We start from the raw sequence: 17,410 nt of genomic DNA on the forward strand, positions 1-17,410 counted from the left end.
AAGCCCAGCATTGGGCTCTGCTAGGTTTATTCCACAAAGAGCCTGCTTGGGATTCTCTCTCTCCTTCTCTCTCTGCCCCTCCCCGGTTCAAACTCTCAAAATAAATGGATAAACATTAAAAAAAAAAAAGCTGTTGATCTATAAAAGACCCTGTTAAGAGGGTAAAAAGCAACAGAAAATATTGCAAACCACATATCTGACAAATGACCCATACCTACAAAAACAAAAGTTCTCTCAGAATTCAACGTTGAAAAAAAATCCAAGTAGAAAGTAGCCAAAAGAAATGAAGAAACATTTTACCAAAGAAAAAAAATGGATGAGAAAGAAACATATGAAAATATGTGCAATATCATTAGCCATTAGGGAAATGGAAAAAACCATGAGACACACTCTCATCAAAACAACTTAAAATAAAAAATAACAATACAAATATTTATGAGAATGTGAAGAAACTGGACCTCTCATAAACTGATCGGAATATAAAATGGTACAGCCATTCTGGAAAATAGTTTGGCCATTTCTTTTTTAAAAAATAAACAAACGCACCATTCAACCTAGCAATCACACTCCTGGGCATTTATACCAAAGAAATGAAAAGTTCTATCTGTATAAAAACTTGTACACATTGGTTCATAGCAGCTTTACTTGTAATAGCCAAAACCTGGAAATAATCAAAATGCCCTACAATGGGTGAATAGCTGCACAAACTGTGGTACATAAATACCATAGAATACGACTAAGTAACAAAAATGAACTGATATATGCAGCAACTTGAATGGATCTCAAGGAAGTTATGCTGAGTGAAAAAAATAAATAAATACTCAAAAGTCATAGCCTGTATGATTCCATCAAAATGACAAAATTATAGAAACAGAGAAGAGATTGGTGACTGTCAGGGCTTAGGGACTGGAGGGGAGGAGTGTCCATAGAAGGCTAGGCGTAAGTATAAAAGGACATCATGGGGGTGCCTGGGTGGCTCAGTCGGTTGAGCATCTGTGACTGCGGCTCAGGTCATGATCTCACTTTTGTGAGTTCAAGCCCCGCGTCAAGCTCTGTGCTGATGGCTCAGAGCCTAGAGCCTGCTTTGGATTCTGTGTCTCCCTCTCTCTCTGGCCCTCCCCTGCTTGCACTCTGTCTCTGTCTCTCAAAAAGTTAAACATTAAAAAAAACTTTTAAATGAAAAAAAAAAAAAGGATAGCATGAAGGAGAACTTTCTGGTAATGAAACAGTTCTGTATCTTGACTGCAGCAGCAGTTACACAAATCTACATATGATAAAATGGTACAGAATCACACCCACACTATGCTAATATCAAATTCCTGGTTTTGATTGTCATACTTCAATATTTAAGATATAACCATTGGCAAAAACCTGGATGTAGAGTACATGGGGACCTCTCTGTACTATCTTTGCAACTTCATATTGCAATCTATAATTATTCCAAAATAAAAAGTTAAAAATAACTATCAGGTGATACACAAGAACTTCTAACAGATTCCTTAGAGGAAATAAAACACCTATCTATTAAATCTACTTAAAGAAAATAAGTTTGCTCTGTTATTTTTTTGGCTCAGGAAGAGAGACAGGTTTTGAAAACACCTCACTGATATTTTCAGTTGAGAAATGTCATTAATAGTGTAAAGTAAAAACTGCATTGCTTACATGAAGGCATTAAAAAGTTAAAAATCAGTGTTAAAATGTACTGAGATTCACTGCACATTGTCTTTAGAAATGAAATTGATTCCATAGTTAATTGTAACAAAATCTAAATCCATATAAATTTAATTCTAAAATCACATCTCTTCAAACTACTTTATATAGTAAAATGTTATTTTTGTTATGTAAAACATTTGCAATACCAATAAAGTGGAAGTAAAATGAGGCCACTTAAAGTGAATGAAATGATTCCTCAAAAAAAAAAAAAGTTATACAGTCCTAGGTGTTAGAAATATTCCAATATCAGTAAAAAATATATAAATACACACAGTCCACAACTAGCCAATATTTTAATATACAATTTAGCTGATATATAAAAAGTGCTTTCAAGATCTGTTACCACCTAAAATAATACATCATATAATTTTCAAAAATGGTTCTTTGACTTCTAACCTCTGCTCTTCTTTAGAATTACCTGTGAGGGGGAAAAAATGAAGATTCATATTATACACAAGGCAAATAAAACAATTCCTCAACAAAATGTTAAATCATCCTATGTGTATAATATGCAAGATTCTGAATTTGTAAAATACAATTTAGAAGGTGATTAGGGAATTTTTTGCCTTATAATGGTCCTAGACTTCCCTACAATAGTCTACTTCTCTCAAAAAATGTGAAACATGCAATTCTCAAAATTTGGTTTTATAGTCACTTCTGAATGTCAATTTCTTCAAACGTAAGCCAAAAGTAGCCAGATTAATGGCTCCCAACTTGAGGTTTGTAGGCAATTTAGTAATCCAGGGAGTTAAAGAATGTTCCAAAAGTCGAAAATCCTATTATAAATCAAGCATTTAACAACTATAAAGCAATACAAATCCACTGTAACACCAAATTTCTTACATTTGAGCTGGAATCATATCAATTTAGAGACCAAGACTAGTCATCTTATGCTAAAAAGCTCATTAGATAGACAATTTTCAAAACATATAGCCCATGAGAAAATAAAATTAGATCTCTAGCTGTAAAAGACAGGAAGCATTAGACCAAAATATATCCAAAAATTTTTTAAAGAATTTACCTACTTATAGGTAAGTACACCTATAATTAATAAAAACAAACTATAAATTTTAAATGTGCACATAACTCTTCAAGCCCTTAAGCTTTGCTTTTCACCTGTAGAAAAAGACTTATATTCACTTTAATAGTCTAGAAACTTATTGGAATATAAGATAATTGAAAGCCCATAAAAAAGTATCAGGGCATGTACATTTCTAAGCTTCCACAGACGCCACCAAGTAGGTCTATATCCCAGGCCAGTAACTTCTCTGGTTCTACACATTAGTACCACAAAAGAAAGTACAACATACTCAAATTTACAAAATGCTGAGTATATTATACACTCAAATCTTTAAAATACTAAGTTAAATAGAGTTCAACAAGTTTCTTTACTGCTGCATCTCATAAGCTTTTGTAACTTTACATAAATACAGTTACATAAAGATGATAACACTGTGGGAAACTGGATAAAAGGTACATGGGAACTCTATTATTTTTGCATCTGTGAGTCTATAATAATTTCAAAATAAAAAAACATTAAACAAGTCTACCAAGAGGTAGACTGTCAAAAATAAGTCTTTCTCCCACATCATCCCCCAGTCAATCATGGTTGTCAATTTCTTGCGTAGTATTACAGAAACAACCTTTATATAAAATATTGTGACTATTCAAAGAGATATAGTATGTCATCTAAATTTATCTGACCCCCAAAGCATTTTATGATGGGGCATCTACTAACATCAAATGAAAATAGTGATCTTGGGATATATTTGGGAAAAAACTACCCTAGGCATCATACTCTTACATTGTATAGAAATGCCAGTAAGACACAATCCTCTCTGTTTATATTAGTGATTTGATTCATAAGTCATTTGAATGCCAAAGTTAGAAAAACAAATAATTAGGAAAATTTTAAGTGATCATGAAGTTCTCATAAATTTCGAGGTGATAAACCCCGTCAACTATATACGGCCTACTATTAAATCATACAGATTAGCAGCCAAACATTTATCTTCCCCTAAGTAATGATAAAGCAGTGGCCACGAATCTTTCCATCAGAAATCCACAATATAAACATATAGAAAAAGAAAATCTGGGGCGCCTGGGTGGTGCAGTCGGTTAAGCATCCTACTTCATCCAGGTCACGATCTCGCGGTCCGTGGGTTCGAGCCCCGCGTCAGGCTCTGGGCTGATGGCTCACAGCCTGGAGCCTGTTTCCGATTCTGTGTCTCCCTCTCTCTCTGCCCCTCCCCCGTTCATGCTCTGTCTCTCTCTGTCCCAAAAATAAATAAACGTTGGAAAAAAAAAAAAATTAAAAAAAAAAAAAAAGAAAATCTAACTCCATAATTAAAACCCATTAACATAAAAAGCCAAACATCCCTCTGTGGTAGGCAGCTGCCTAGGCTGCCATGTACCTAGGCAAGTGTCACACCACTAGGAGAAGTGGTGACATAACCGGTTGGCATTCTGGGCCTGGTTCATGCCAACTCTGTTGTTAACTATACCGGGATGCCAGCATAATCAAAAAAAAAAAAAAAAAAAAAAAAGCCAAGCATCAACTCAGTCAACAAAGCTGAATAAGGAATCCAAATCAGACAGAAGGGATACACTAGAGGATATTTTTTAAGTTAATTCTTGCTCAAGTAAAGCAAGTCAGATTTTACCTTTGCTGCAGCCTGTACATGCTCCTTTTTAATGACGCCACACTTATTCTCAAAAGCACTCATCCTGGTCTCTTCTGCTAAACGCTGAACAAACAGTAAACAATTCAGGTGCACCTTGAAAGAGAAAATTCAAAAGGGCTTTTAAACTCAAACACTGATACTCTGAAATAATGGTTTTTAAAAATAAGATTCCAAAATTTAATGTTGTAATATTTACTAGTATAAGTTAATTCACTAACACAAAATTCAATTTAATATAAGTCCAACTTAAATTCAACACAAAAGAGACTTAGTCATTGCAATACATGAAACAAGGCTATATAAGGCTGAGCAAAGGCCAGAGATGATACCATTTATTGTAAAGCATAATTACAAAGTTTATGTAGGATTCTATTAAGTAGCAAATATTCTTCCTTCCAGTTCCAAATAAATTTGAATTGATAATGGAATTTCCCAAAAATTTTAAATCAAAAGGTATCAACAATTATATTTAAAGCTAATCATCTCTCATGCTATAATCCAAGGGCTTAAGATATTTTAATCAGATATTTAATTTGAAATATCTATTCAAAAACATGTTAGAGGCACCTGGGTAGCTCAATTGGTTAAGAGTCCAACTCTTATTGCAGCTTAGTTCATGATCTCATGGTTCTTGAGTTCAAGCCCCACATCCAGCTCTGCACTGACAGCATGGAACCTGCTTGGGATTCTGTCTCCCTCTCTCTCTGCCCCTCCCCTACTTGTTCTCTACCTCTCTCTCTCAAAAACAAGTAAACATTTTTTTAAAAGGCTAATAATTGAAATATTAAAAGTTTACTGAAAAGTATATATATAAAGGTCAAGTTACTTGTCATCCAACATATCAAAATAATCATATCTACTACTACTAATCTTTAAGGCTCTTTTTAAGACATTAAAATAGATAACATAAGCAGATAAATATTAATCATTTAGGTACAGCTAGATAATATCTTTAATATATTGGTCATTTATATAATATTATATGCTCTTTGCAGTAGAACAATACTCATCTAATATTTACTATCTTGTGTACTGCACACAACCACTCCTCCACAGTTCACTAAACATTAAATAACTAGATAATGTGGTGTTTTAAATTTAAATATTATACAGAAATCTTTAGTAGCTGGTTTTAGACGTTTAAGAATGTGTTAGTGATATTTGGAAAAAATAGAGGAGATTGGGAATTTAAATTTAATGAGATAAAGAACCTATGGAAAGAGATAGTCCTTTGGTACTTTTTTTTGATGTGCTGTCTTAATTCTCACAAGAACTCTAGGGTAAAGCACCCAATTCTGATTCTTTACGTAATGCCCTGTCATTCAGTTCTTTTTTAAACTTCTAATGATAGCCCATTTCCTTCTGCAGCAAAAACATTCCATAATAGGGCACAATTTCCTGTTAATCTAGATTTCCTACTTCTAAATATATAATAGCTTCCAGATATGCCCAGGATAAATTCCTTAATACTAACCCCATTTGACTAGGCTGTTCCAGTTTCATCTCTCACCATTCTCAGCTCACAGTTCTATAGTAAGTCTTTTGAAATTCTTTTGGTATTCAAATACAACCTTGCCTACTGGCATCCTACTAGTTTGTAGACTTCTCTGAAAAGTCCAACTACCCCCAATATGTAAGGTTATGCACCCTGAACTTCTCACAACTGTACACACTACATACATTATGCAGCAATTTCTCACCTGTCTTCCTCAATGTACTATATAAGGGGAAGAATTATGTCTAATTTCCCCAACATTGTATCCTCAGTGATCTTAGCCATTTACACACACACACACACACACACACACACACACACACACACAAGGTAGTCAACAATTAGATCTGTCCATCTCTCCACAAATTAGGCAAAAAAAATTTTTTAGTCAATCTGCAATGAACCACACTCTGTTTTGGAGAACTGATGGGTGTCAGAGAGAAGGGGAATGGGGGGATTGGAAAATGGGTGAAGAAGTATAGGAGATACAGGCTTCCAGTTATGGAATGAATAAGTCACTGGAATGAATAAGTCACTGGAATGAACAAGTCATGGGAATAAAAAGTACAGCTCAAGAAATATAGTCAATGTATTGTAACAGCGTTGTATGGTGACAGATGGTAGCTACATCTGTGGTGAGCAGAGCATACACACTTGTTGAATCACTGTGTTGTGCATCAACTATACTTCACTTTTGAAAAAATGAAAAGGCAAAAAACAAAAATTCCCAAACTGCTCTGAGATTTAGTTCACCCTATTAACCTATGTGGAAAGACCTGCCTTATAAACATGAGCCACAGGTACTGAGACAAATTAATATTACTTTTTTTAATGTCACAGAATTTTTTTTTAAAGCAACCTAATCCTCTGTCATAAAACAGTTAACTGAGTGGTGCCACTCAAATGCACTAAGGTTTAAATTAAAATGGTCCTAACAAAAACAAATTTTAAGGTATCCCACAAGGCACTCAAACTTCAAAATGACCATTCTATCAAAAATTTACTTGGGAAAAAAAGTCAGTTTGCTTGAAAGATAAAGCGAAAGATAATTTACAAAGAAATATCCATTCCTTTACAGTGTCAATTGGCCAAAAGACTGGGCCAGCCTGATTTCCTCCTCCCTTCATCATAGCACTTTTCAATTTTACACAAACCATAAGCATCCAGATATTTGCACAGCATTACTAGTGAGAAATCTGAAAAACAACTAATCCATGAGAAAGCTGAACAATTTATTCAGATTAATAGATGTACTCACCAGTACTGGACATGGGGATATACAATCAAGTCATAAATTAAAACAACAAAAAGCCAGTGCAGAAGAACTATGAAATAACACAAAGACTTTATGAGTAAAATGTTATAAATAATAATCAACCCACATTAATTACCATGCATTCCCAACACTAGTTGCATACTCATAATACTCAAAGTATTATACCAAAGAGTAGGAATACAAAAAGTTCCCAATTCAAAGTCCCCATCCAATGAGAGAACCAAACCTATACGAAATTAAAGACAAACATTTGTCCATAGATGATACAAAAAGATAAAGTTGGTCCTAAGGTTAAGGAGGACTCAGGAAGTGGCTGGCATTTGAACTAGATTTTGAAACTGGGAGTTTACCAAGTAGAGTGAGGACATCTTCAGGTAGAAGAAATACTATATACAAAAGACAACCTTACAAAAGACAACAATACTATATACAAAAGACAAACCTATATACAAAGTAGATTGGTTTTGAGGCTCCTGGCTGTGCTCAGTTGGTGGAGTGTGCAACTCTTGATCTTGGGGTTGTAAATTTGAGCCCCACGTTGAATGTAGAGATTATTTAAAAATAAAAACTTTAAAAAAAAAAAGTGGATTAGTTTTCTTTTAAAGATAATGGGAGACAAAAAGCATATGTATGGTTCCTTATTCTTAAGAAGATGCATACCACACTGGGAGTCAAAACTGACATATGAAACTTAGAGAACAGTGCCAGAGTCTCAATAGCTAAACTGTAATCACTGCTATCAAAGTTCAGAAAAAAACAGATCAAAACTGACCACCATAATTGTAGAAAAGTTTATGGATGACGGGGGACACTTGCTGGATAAGATTACAAAGTGTCAAAAGCAAGCAGAAAACCATAGGCAAAGAAACCAAGGTGATGGATGGCATATACAAGACAGTGACAGAGAACCAACACAAGCCAAAGACAAGCATACAACCTAGGAACAGATGCCAACAGAAGCCTCCTTTCCTCTACCACTGCAACTGCGTGACATTTCCCTTGTCTCCTACAGCACCTGGATCCCAATCCACAATAGAGCCCACCTGTCCATGGATCACTTTGAGGCAGGCAGCTCAGGGAGGGATATGGGAGGACTCTGACTACTTGAGAAATTTCTGCCAAATAATCTGCTCCAGTTTGTAATCTCATAGATATTCTGGAGCAGGTACATTTCCTCCCCCTCCAATTAGAAACCCAGCACCAATGAAAACTCCAGAATAAATTCTTAAAAATGTTCTGCAGATCACTTTATTTAATCCAGCTCATTATGTTATTTTGCCATTGGGGGAGAGGGGCATTCAAAATTGTATACATAAGATGACTCTTGAAAAAGATAGATTTTTTTTTTAATACAGTACTGTAAATGCATTTTCTCTTATGACTTTCTTAACATTTTCTTTTCTCTATCTTACTTTATTGTAAGCATACAGTATGTAATACATATACAAAAAATGTGTTAATCAACTGTTTTATGTTACCAGTAAGGCTCTGGTCAACAAGAGACTATTAGTAGTTAAGTTCTTGCAGAGTCAAAGTTATACATGGATTTTCAACTTTGGGGGGGTGGGAGGGGTCATTCAAGGGTCAACTGTATTGTCTTTTCTTACAGGGTCTCGAAAGGGATAAAAAAGAAGGGCAGGAGATATCAGAAGGGCTACTTTTCCCAGAAGAAAAAAAAAAAGCTATTTTGGCTTCAGAAACCAAATAATGGAAAAGTGAAGACAATTCTATAGTACTCTAGCAAATACAGAAACGCTGTACTTGCAGGCAACAGATGGGAAGGCAGTTAGTGAATTCGGGAAGGCTACAGAGAAGAGTTGAAAACACCCAAGGTAGCTTAAGAACAGATAGATGACGCATTCTGAAGACATTCTCCAAGCCATATATCCTGGCTACCCACAATTCTTTACCTTGACTTCCTGGAAATTAGGTGCCCACTTACAATGGCTCCTTTACTCAAAAAGCTCGTGACAAAAGGGAGGAAGTGCCTCTTTTGGCTTAAACCTAGGGAAAGAGTGTTTATTCTGCTAGAAAACAATATGCTCCAGGCATACAACATAAAAACTCTCAATTTATTTCAAGATAGAAATATTACACAGTGGTTTTGGTTATGGTGAGCATTATGCTGCAGGATTATGAGTAAGATAAACAAGTTTTACTGGTTTGCCTTGAAAACTCAACTAAGAGGTGCTCTATTTGTCTAGGAAAATAAATTCACAGTTGAAAGCACACTGCTTACAAGTAAACTTAGATCAGTGTTCTTTAATAAGTAAGCTAAAGTAGAGGAAATAGGGAAATATGTCTGGTTAACTAAGTAAAAATGGGGGTAAGGGAGAAAGGCAAGGAAGGAGGTACACATTTAAAAGCCATGTCAGTAATACCCTTTACAAGAGATAAATATAACCCAGCCTCAATTCCAGATTTTTTTTTAACTGTATCTTTCATACCTTTCTCAAGTACACTTAAGCGCAGTACCAGACTGTGCTCTGGAAAAGTGATATGTAAAAGCCAAAAGCAGAAATTAACGTTAGTTTTCGTAAGATGATGTGGCTAATAGCCTCCCGTAAAAAAGGTCCGGATATTTATATTTCACCGGGCCCCGGGACAACTAAGCGTCATACGAACTGACCAGCCAAACCGGAGCAAACCTGCCCTAGTCATTGCTGGAAACGCCTTAAACGGAGGCCTGAAAGAGCTGGGGTGGCGAAATAAAACCTGGGGTTTATTTCCTTTACCTTTCCTTGCCCCACTCCCACCCAAAAAAGGGACAGAATCTCACCAGTAAGTCGCCACTTGTCTCTAGACGAAGGTGAGGCTTCTGTCGCTTGAAGACGCGCTTAAGAAAGCCCCGGGGGGCCTTCCGTTTTATCTTCTTTCTCTGGGAGACTGTGGTCGAGGGCGCCATTCTCTCCCTCAGGCACTAGCCGCCTTCGCTACCAAGATCCTCCTGGCACCGCACTGAAATTCACACCCGAACGGACTGCAGGAAGCACCCAGCCGCTGGGACACTCCTTCAGGCCCGATACCCCAGCCCGAACGTTTGAATCCGCCGCCAAAGGAGTTCGCCCGGCGCTCGGTAGTGACGTAGGCTTGGCGCAAGCCCCGCCCCCGGAGGCGCCAGGGTAGAAAACACCCTCCTCGGTGGGGGCCCAGGGATGTCATTAAAGGGCCAGGCTTCCGTTCTTCGATTTTTGTGTAATATCAGCGGTTTAGAACTATTTCTCCTGTGTTTCACAGAAGTGTTGAGAAATTATGGAAAATGATTGTATGCCAAGGCAATTACACTTACTGAACCTAATACCAGCGGACTGAGAAGTAGATGAATAAATGTTTGTGATGTTTTATCAGGATTCCTGAAGAAACAATGCTTTCCTAACAAGACATGATTTTCTGATATTAATGCCTAACAATTTACACATTTACATAATTTCATTTGATCTTACTTGAGGTCTTTTATGACTCTAGCTTTTCTTTACAAATGCTGCTCCTTTTCATTTTAAGGCCCCTGCACTTAACCTTGCAATAAATTCAGGTGTAGTTTAAGTGCTACCTCATTGAAATCCTTGCTATTTCTTCCAATTAACTTTTTTATCTTCTGTGCTACAGGACACTAGTCCCTAAACTTTATTGTGCATCAGTGAAGCACCACTCTCAGGGGTTCTGATTCAATAGATCTGGATGGGACTTGAGAATTTGCATTTCTAACTAATCAGGCCATGTTGGCACTGCTAGTCTGAGGACCACACTGAGAACACTGTGATTTTCATTGTAATTACCTCTAATACTATACCTGTAGTAATTATTGTGATTTCCGTATCCACACAGTTGATCGTTCCACTATCTGGCCTCCCATTTCTAAGGCCTTCTCTCTGCCGATGATGCTATCTTTCACCCTATCATCCAGTCACACCTGCAGTCATACATTAGGCCATGTCATCACCAAATACTATACCTTTCCATATTCACAATTCAGTTGTCTCACTCTTCAACCTCATCTATCTTTTCAACTCATTCCTGCCAGTATCCCAACTCCAACAATTCTTAGACGACACTGGGCTAGTAGTCCTCTTTCTTTCTATTCCTACCAGACCCCAAACCCTACTCTTCTCCTTATCCTCCCTCCTACAGTCCATTGTGCATTATTATAATATTCCCTTACACTTTGCCTTAGCTCTGTAGCCATTATTTTTCCCTTTATACTCACCTGACAAACCTCCATCCCTGTTTAAATTACAATCTCAATCTATTCTGTGCTTGCATCTGTGAATTGATATTGGCTTAATTAAAATACACAAGACAGGTCTGTGTTGGGTCTTAATTTAAATTCATGACCATTCAAGTGGGTTTTAAGTATTTCCGGGAGTCTTTTGCTCTTTCTGAAGTCTTTTCATTCACCCATTCTTTTCCTCAAACCTCCCTTCACTCCTATCCCATCCTCACCCTCAGTTGATAACATTGCTTCACTCACAAAACCGAACCATCCCATTGAGACTTTCCACATAATCCCACCACCATATCTATCCATCAATCTCCACTTTATCCCACTGATGAACCATCTGTGACCACTCCACTTGGGCCCTAGATCCCTGTCCTCTCCCTTTCTTAAGGACATTCTCTGGCAATTCTCCCTTCTTCTACTTCATGAATTTGCCTTCTTTGTTGATTTTTTTTTCCATCTGTACACACACATTCTGTAATATCTCTAGCCTTTTAATATCCCTTTTTAGATCCTATTTTTAGCCACTGTCCTTTCACAGAAAAACTAGAAAGCATTGGCTACATTTGATGTCTCCAGTTCCCTTTCCTCCATTCTCTCTTGAAGCCACTGCAAGTCGAAGTTTTATACCCATCTCTGTAGCAAATTTGTTTTGGTCAACATAATTAATAACACTTTAAAATTCAATGGTCAATTCTGAAACTTCAGTTTATTTGACAAACAAGGAATATTTGTTGGGTTTTATGATTCTTTCTTCCAGGAAACATTTTCTTTAATTTGATGCTATTCTCTTTTGGTTTTCCTCCTACCTCATGGCCCTTCATTCTCCATTTCTGGTTTCTCCTTGTGTACTTTGTCTCAAAATACTGAAGCACAGGGCTCAGTCCTAAATTTCTCTATCTACACTCTCCCTATGTGATCTTATCCAGTATTTTTACTTTAAATACCAAATTTACATCTCCAGCTAATTCTCTTTCCCAGACATGTATATCCAATTCTCCACCAGACTGGAATTTTAGTCATCTTAATTTAACATACCCAAAATTAGCTCTTGATATGCCCCTATATTCCAAATATCCTCACACTAACTTACCTATCACAGCTGATGACACTTTCATTTTTCCAATTACTAAAGCCAAAATCTTGGAATCATCCTTAGCTCCTCTCTTTCTCTCACCCCACATTCAATCTTTCATCAAATTTCATCAGCTCTATTTGCAATATCTGATAACTTTTGGCCAAGTCACCATGATCTATCACTTGGATTATTGCAACACCCTCCTGACTATGTCTCAGGCTGCTGTTTTCCTTAACAGAAGAGCCAGATTTAACTCAGATTATGTTACTCTTTTCAAACCCCTTCCATTTCCATCAAAATAAAAGTTTCTACAATGACTTATGAGGTCTTACCTGCCTTTCAAGTACAAATACACTTACAAATGCACAACTAACTCTGACTTTACTTACCACAATTAAGCAACTCAAGCTTCTCTAACTGTATTAGCATTCTTGATAGCCTTCAGGCACACCTGAAATCCATCAAATATACCAAACACTCCTCCATCAAGTATTTGCATTTACTATTCCCTCTGCCAAGAATACTTTTTCCTCATTTATCTGCAGAAGTGTCTCCATCACTTCCTTCAAGAGTCTGCTCTGACAAGTATCAGAGACACCTCCTATTTAAAATAGAAACTCCAGGGGTGCCTGGGTGTCTCAGTCGGTTGAGCATCCAACTCTTGATTTTGGCTCAGGGCATGATCCCAGGGTCTTGGGATCAGGCTTCACGTTGGGTTCCAAACTAAGCATACAGCCTACTTAAGATTGTCTCTCTCTCCCTCTGCCCCTCTCCCCTGTGTGTGCACGCTCTTGCGCTTTCTCTCTCACACGTGTGTGTGTGCTCAAATAAAAAAAAATAGAACCCCCCCACATGTAAACACATAAAAACCTAGACACACCCATACACATATGCACAGACACAAAACCAACAGTGTGCAAAAGCTGACTTATCCTCCCAGAACTTTGTTCAATGACATGATGTTGGTAACCAAAAGTATTTACACCGTGGGAATTGGCAAATGTACAAATCAGGGTTTTGGGTTTTTTTTTTTTTTTTTTTTTTTAGTTTTTGTTTTTCTGGAAAGGAAGTTGTTAAACGTTTACCAACATAATACTGCACATATCCCTGCTGATCTAAATATACTAACACTGTCTGTGGTTTATTTTTGTCAACAGCACTTTCCACTAACTAATATTTGCTTCTGTATATAGAAAAATGTTATAGTAGCTTTATTTATGATAGAAATAATTGGAGAAAGTATTCATAAAGAGAGGAATGGAAATATCTATTGTCATATGTATTAGTTTCCTAGCATTACTGTAACAAATTACCACAAATTTAATGCTTCAAACAATACAACTTTCCATCTTTCAGTATTGCAGGTCAGAAGTCCTAAAATCAGTGTCAGAGTGCTTTCTTCTTTCAGGAGGCTCTAGGGGAGGGTCTGTTTCCTTGCCTTTTCTAACTTGTAGAGGCCATTTCTGTTCTGCCCAAGGCCCCTTCCTCCACCTTTAAAGCACATCACTCTAACTTCTGTTTTGATAAGCACATCTTTTTCAGACTCTAATCTGCCTGACTCCTCCTAAGAACCCTTGTTATCACAATTGGTCTACCCAGATAATCCTGGATAATCTTCTCATCTCAAGATCCTTAACTATGATCACATCTGTAAAGTCTCTTTTGCCAAGTAAGGTAACATTTTCAGATTGTGGAGATTAGGACATAGATATCTTTAGGGGTGGCATTATTCTGCCTACTACATGATCTCTTCCTGGACTTGATTCTACAGAACTGTTCAACAGAACTTTCTTCAGTGACAGATATGGTCTATATCTGCTCTGTCCAACACAATAGCAATATGTGGCTATTGAGCATTTGAAATACGGCTACTATGATTAACAATATTAATTTTATTTAAATATAATTTACATTTACATTTACTAGCCACATGTCACTAGTAGCTACCATTTTGGACAGTGCAGTTAGAGCAAACTAACAAGTAATTTTCTGTGATACTTTGGTAGGTGAGTGGAAGCCAAGAAACAGGATTCAAAAAGGAATTTCAATTTATCTGCATTTTTCATACTTTCTATAACGAAAACACTTTGTTATTAAATTTTTACACATTTTAAGAATATTGAAGTAAAGTATAAGGGTAATAATTTATGTATTTATCCCTGTAATGAAACATAGGGCTCAATTAATTAGATAGGTTTCAATTAATTAGAACTCTAGCCCATACAGCTAGAATCTTCCCCCAAAACTGAAAATGTCTTGAGTGATGACAGCCCTAAGTCCAAATTCAGGGTAAGTAAAAGGGAATCTAGATAGAAAGACCAAGATCTGGACAGGAGTAGCATTGACGCCAGAAGGATAGATACATCACCTTCTTTATCCCAACCAGTCCTTCTAATGTAAACTTTGCCTTCATTTGAAAACCACAGACCTCTTTGACACTGCTGTTTACTTTGATGTTTACAATAATAAAATTTGTTCGAAGAAAATTATTTAGAGATCCCCCACCATGCTACTCTAAGGCATTAGTGTATATAAAAAACAATTAAAAATTTTGAGAATTTTTGCCTTTTTTTGATGATGACAACTGTTGATATCTGCTAAGGTCATTTTTAAATAGGGTTGCATTTTTTTTTTTCAGAATCTACCTTAAGAAAATTATCCTAAATATAAAATCCATTTTATGCACAGAGATTTTAAAAATATTTTTTAAAACATGTTTGATGTGTATACATTTGGGCACATCCATCCAGCTGTGGCCATATTAGAAATAACATTTATGAAAGATTTAAGCCTAAAAGAAGGTTATTTTATTTTATTTTTTTTAAATGTTCATTTATTTTTGAGAGAGAGAGAGAGAGAGAGAGAGAGAGAGCCCGAGTTGGGGAGGGGCAGAGAGGGAGGGAGACACAGAATCCAAAGCAGGCTCTGGGCTCTGAGCTGTCAGCACAGAGCCCAACGTGGGGCTTGAACTCACGAGCTGTGAGACCATGACCTGAGTCGAAGTCAGACGCTTAACCGACTGAGCCACCCAGGTACCCCCAAGAAAGTGATTTTAATGGCAAGTGGGAGAAAAATACCTGTATACCAAGTTAAAAATAATATGACTCCAAGAATACTGAAAACACGTACATACACACACACACACACACACACACACACACACACACACACTACATTGGGAAGAAATATACCAAAAATGAACTTAGTTTTACATAATGGGAATATAGATAATATTTTTTATTATTTTAAATGTCCAGTTTTCTACAATAAACTTACTTAAAAAAAGAAATGATGAGATATTTCATATTTTAGCTAATTGATTTTATATAGTTGAAAATGTTTACAGAATAAATTTCATTTAAATATTTCCCTAAGAAAACTATTTACATTAGAAAAACTTTAAAAAACAATTGATAATACTTTCTGATATTCAACAGAATCTTGGAAAATAATTTGATTTTGCTTTTCATATATTGTACTAATGCACACATATGAAGTCTGTTACTACATAATGTATTCCTCTGAATTAACATTTTTGAATATTTTTTTAAGTTAATTTATTTTGAGAGAGAAGTTGTGAGCAGGGGGGGGGCAGAGAGAGAGAATCTGAAGCAGGCCCCACACTGTCAGCATGGAGCCTGATGCAGGGCTCAAACTCATAAACCGTGAGATCATGACCTGAGCTTTGAAATAGGATACCATATTCCAAAACAAATGGACTTTGCTAGGAAATATTAAGTGGAAATAAAAATCAAAACTTGGGGCAAAAACTACATTGCTAACATAATTTTTCTATGACCCCTGTTTTTACACTAAGAACAACTGCCACTAGCACATGATTTGGAATAAAACAGGGCAAAAGAGAAATACTTAAATTTAAAAATTTTACTCAGCTGGTAACATCAAATCATCAGGATTTTTTTTTCCTCTTAATTTAGTGACTTCAGGAAGTTTTCAAATTGACACTGCTGTCCACAGATAAATTATTAAGGATTCTGTGAGAAAATGATATACATCAATTGGCTAATTGTCAAGAAAAGAAGAGTAAACCAAGTACTTCTTTACAGGTAAAAGTTTTTTGTCTTCTATCCCTAGAACAGTCACATTTTTCTGGTGGGAAAAAAAAAAGAATTTTTAAGCAAATGTGAAAAATTCCAACATAATTTATTATTTAGCAATTTTTATTAGAAAGTAAGGGGGAAGGGTGCCTGTGCCTGGGTGGCTCAGTTGGTTAAGCATTCAACTCTTGATTTGAACTCAGGTCTTGATCTAAGGATCTGTGAGTTCAAGCCCCACATTGGGTTCTGCCCTGACAGCGCTGGGCCTCCTTGGGATTCTTTCTCTCCCTGCTCTCTCTGCCCCTGCCCTGTTCACATTCTCTCTCTCTCTCTCTCAAAATAAGTAAACTTAAAAAAAGAAAGAAAGAAAGAAAGAAAGAAAGAAAGAAAGAAAGAAAGAAAGAAAGAAAGGGAGAGAGAGAGAGAAAGAAAGAAAGAAAGAAAGAAAGAAAGAAAGAAAGAAAGAAAGAAAGAAAAGAGAGAAAGGAGGGAGGGAAAACTAGGATGAAGTGAAAGAAATAATACACCTCCCTTCTTCCACTTCAGGCTTCTCCTTTGGGATCAGGCATAGGACTGGGAGAAAGAAGCTTAATATTGGGTAAAAGTTTAAAATTTTTATTATTTCTCTGGACTGAATTGTAATGATGGGTAATTATGAGACTAGGCTAGATTTTTTTCTCATCAAAATAGAGGGTTTTTGAGTTTATTACCAAAGAGAGGCAGTAAAATCCTGAGATTTCCATTTAAGAATAAAGGAACAGGTTTGGAGGGAAACAGGAGGAAGAATAAAGTTAGTTTCTGCTTACACTCCATCAAGTCTTTCTTGTTCAATAATCTTAAGTCATTTACCCCCCAAAAATGATAAAAATAACTATAATTTGTGCTTACCA

General features: G+C 36.3%; 1 protein-coding gene across 1 annotated transcript; it reads right to left on the reverse strand.

Moving 5' to 3' along the window:
* Positions 1-1,987: 1,987 nt before the first annotated feature.
* On the reverse strand, positions 1,988-10,236 carry CENPW (centromere protein W). Its single transcript, XM_015084319.3, has 3 exons — positions 9,948-10,236; positions 4,377-4,490; positions 1,988-2,131 (listed from the first exon to the last, which is right to left on the reverse strand). Exons 1-3 carry the CDS (start codon positions 10,071-10,073, stop codon positions 2,105-2,107), a joined length of 267 nt encoding a protein of 88 aa, XP_014939805.1. The 5' UTR covers positions 10,074-10,236; the 3' UTR covers positions 1,988-2,104.
* Positions 10,237-17,410: the final 7,174 nt, after the last annotated feature.

The sequence above is a fragment of the Acinonyx jubatus genome, chromosome B2 (genome assembly GCF_027475565.1).
Source record: "Acinonyx jubatus isolate Ajub_Pintada_27869175 chromosome B2, VMU_Ajub_asm_v1.0, whole genome shotgun sequence".
Taxonomy (NCBI): Eukaryota; Metazoa; Chordata; class Mammalia; order Carnivora; family Felidae; genus Acinonyx; species Acinonyx jubatus.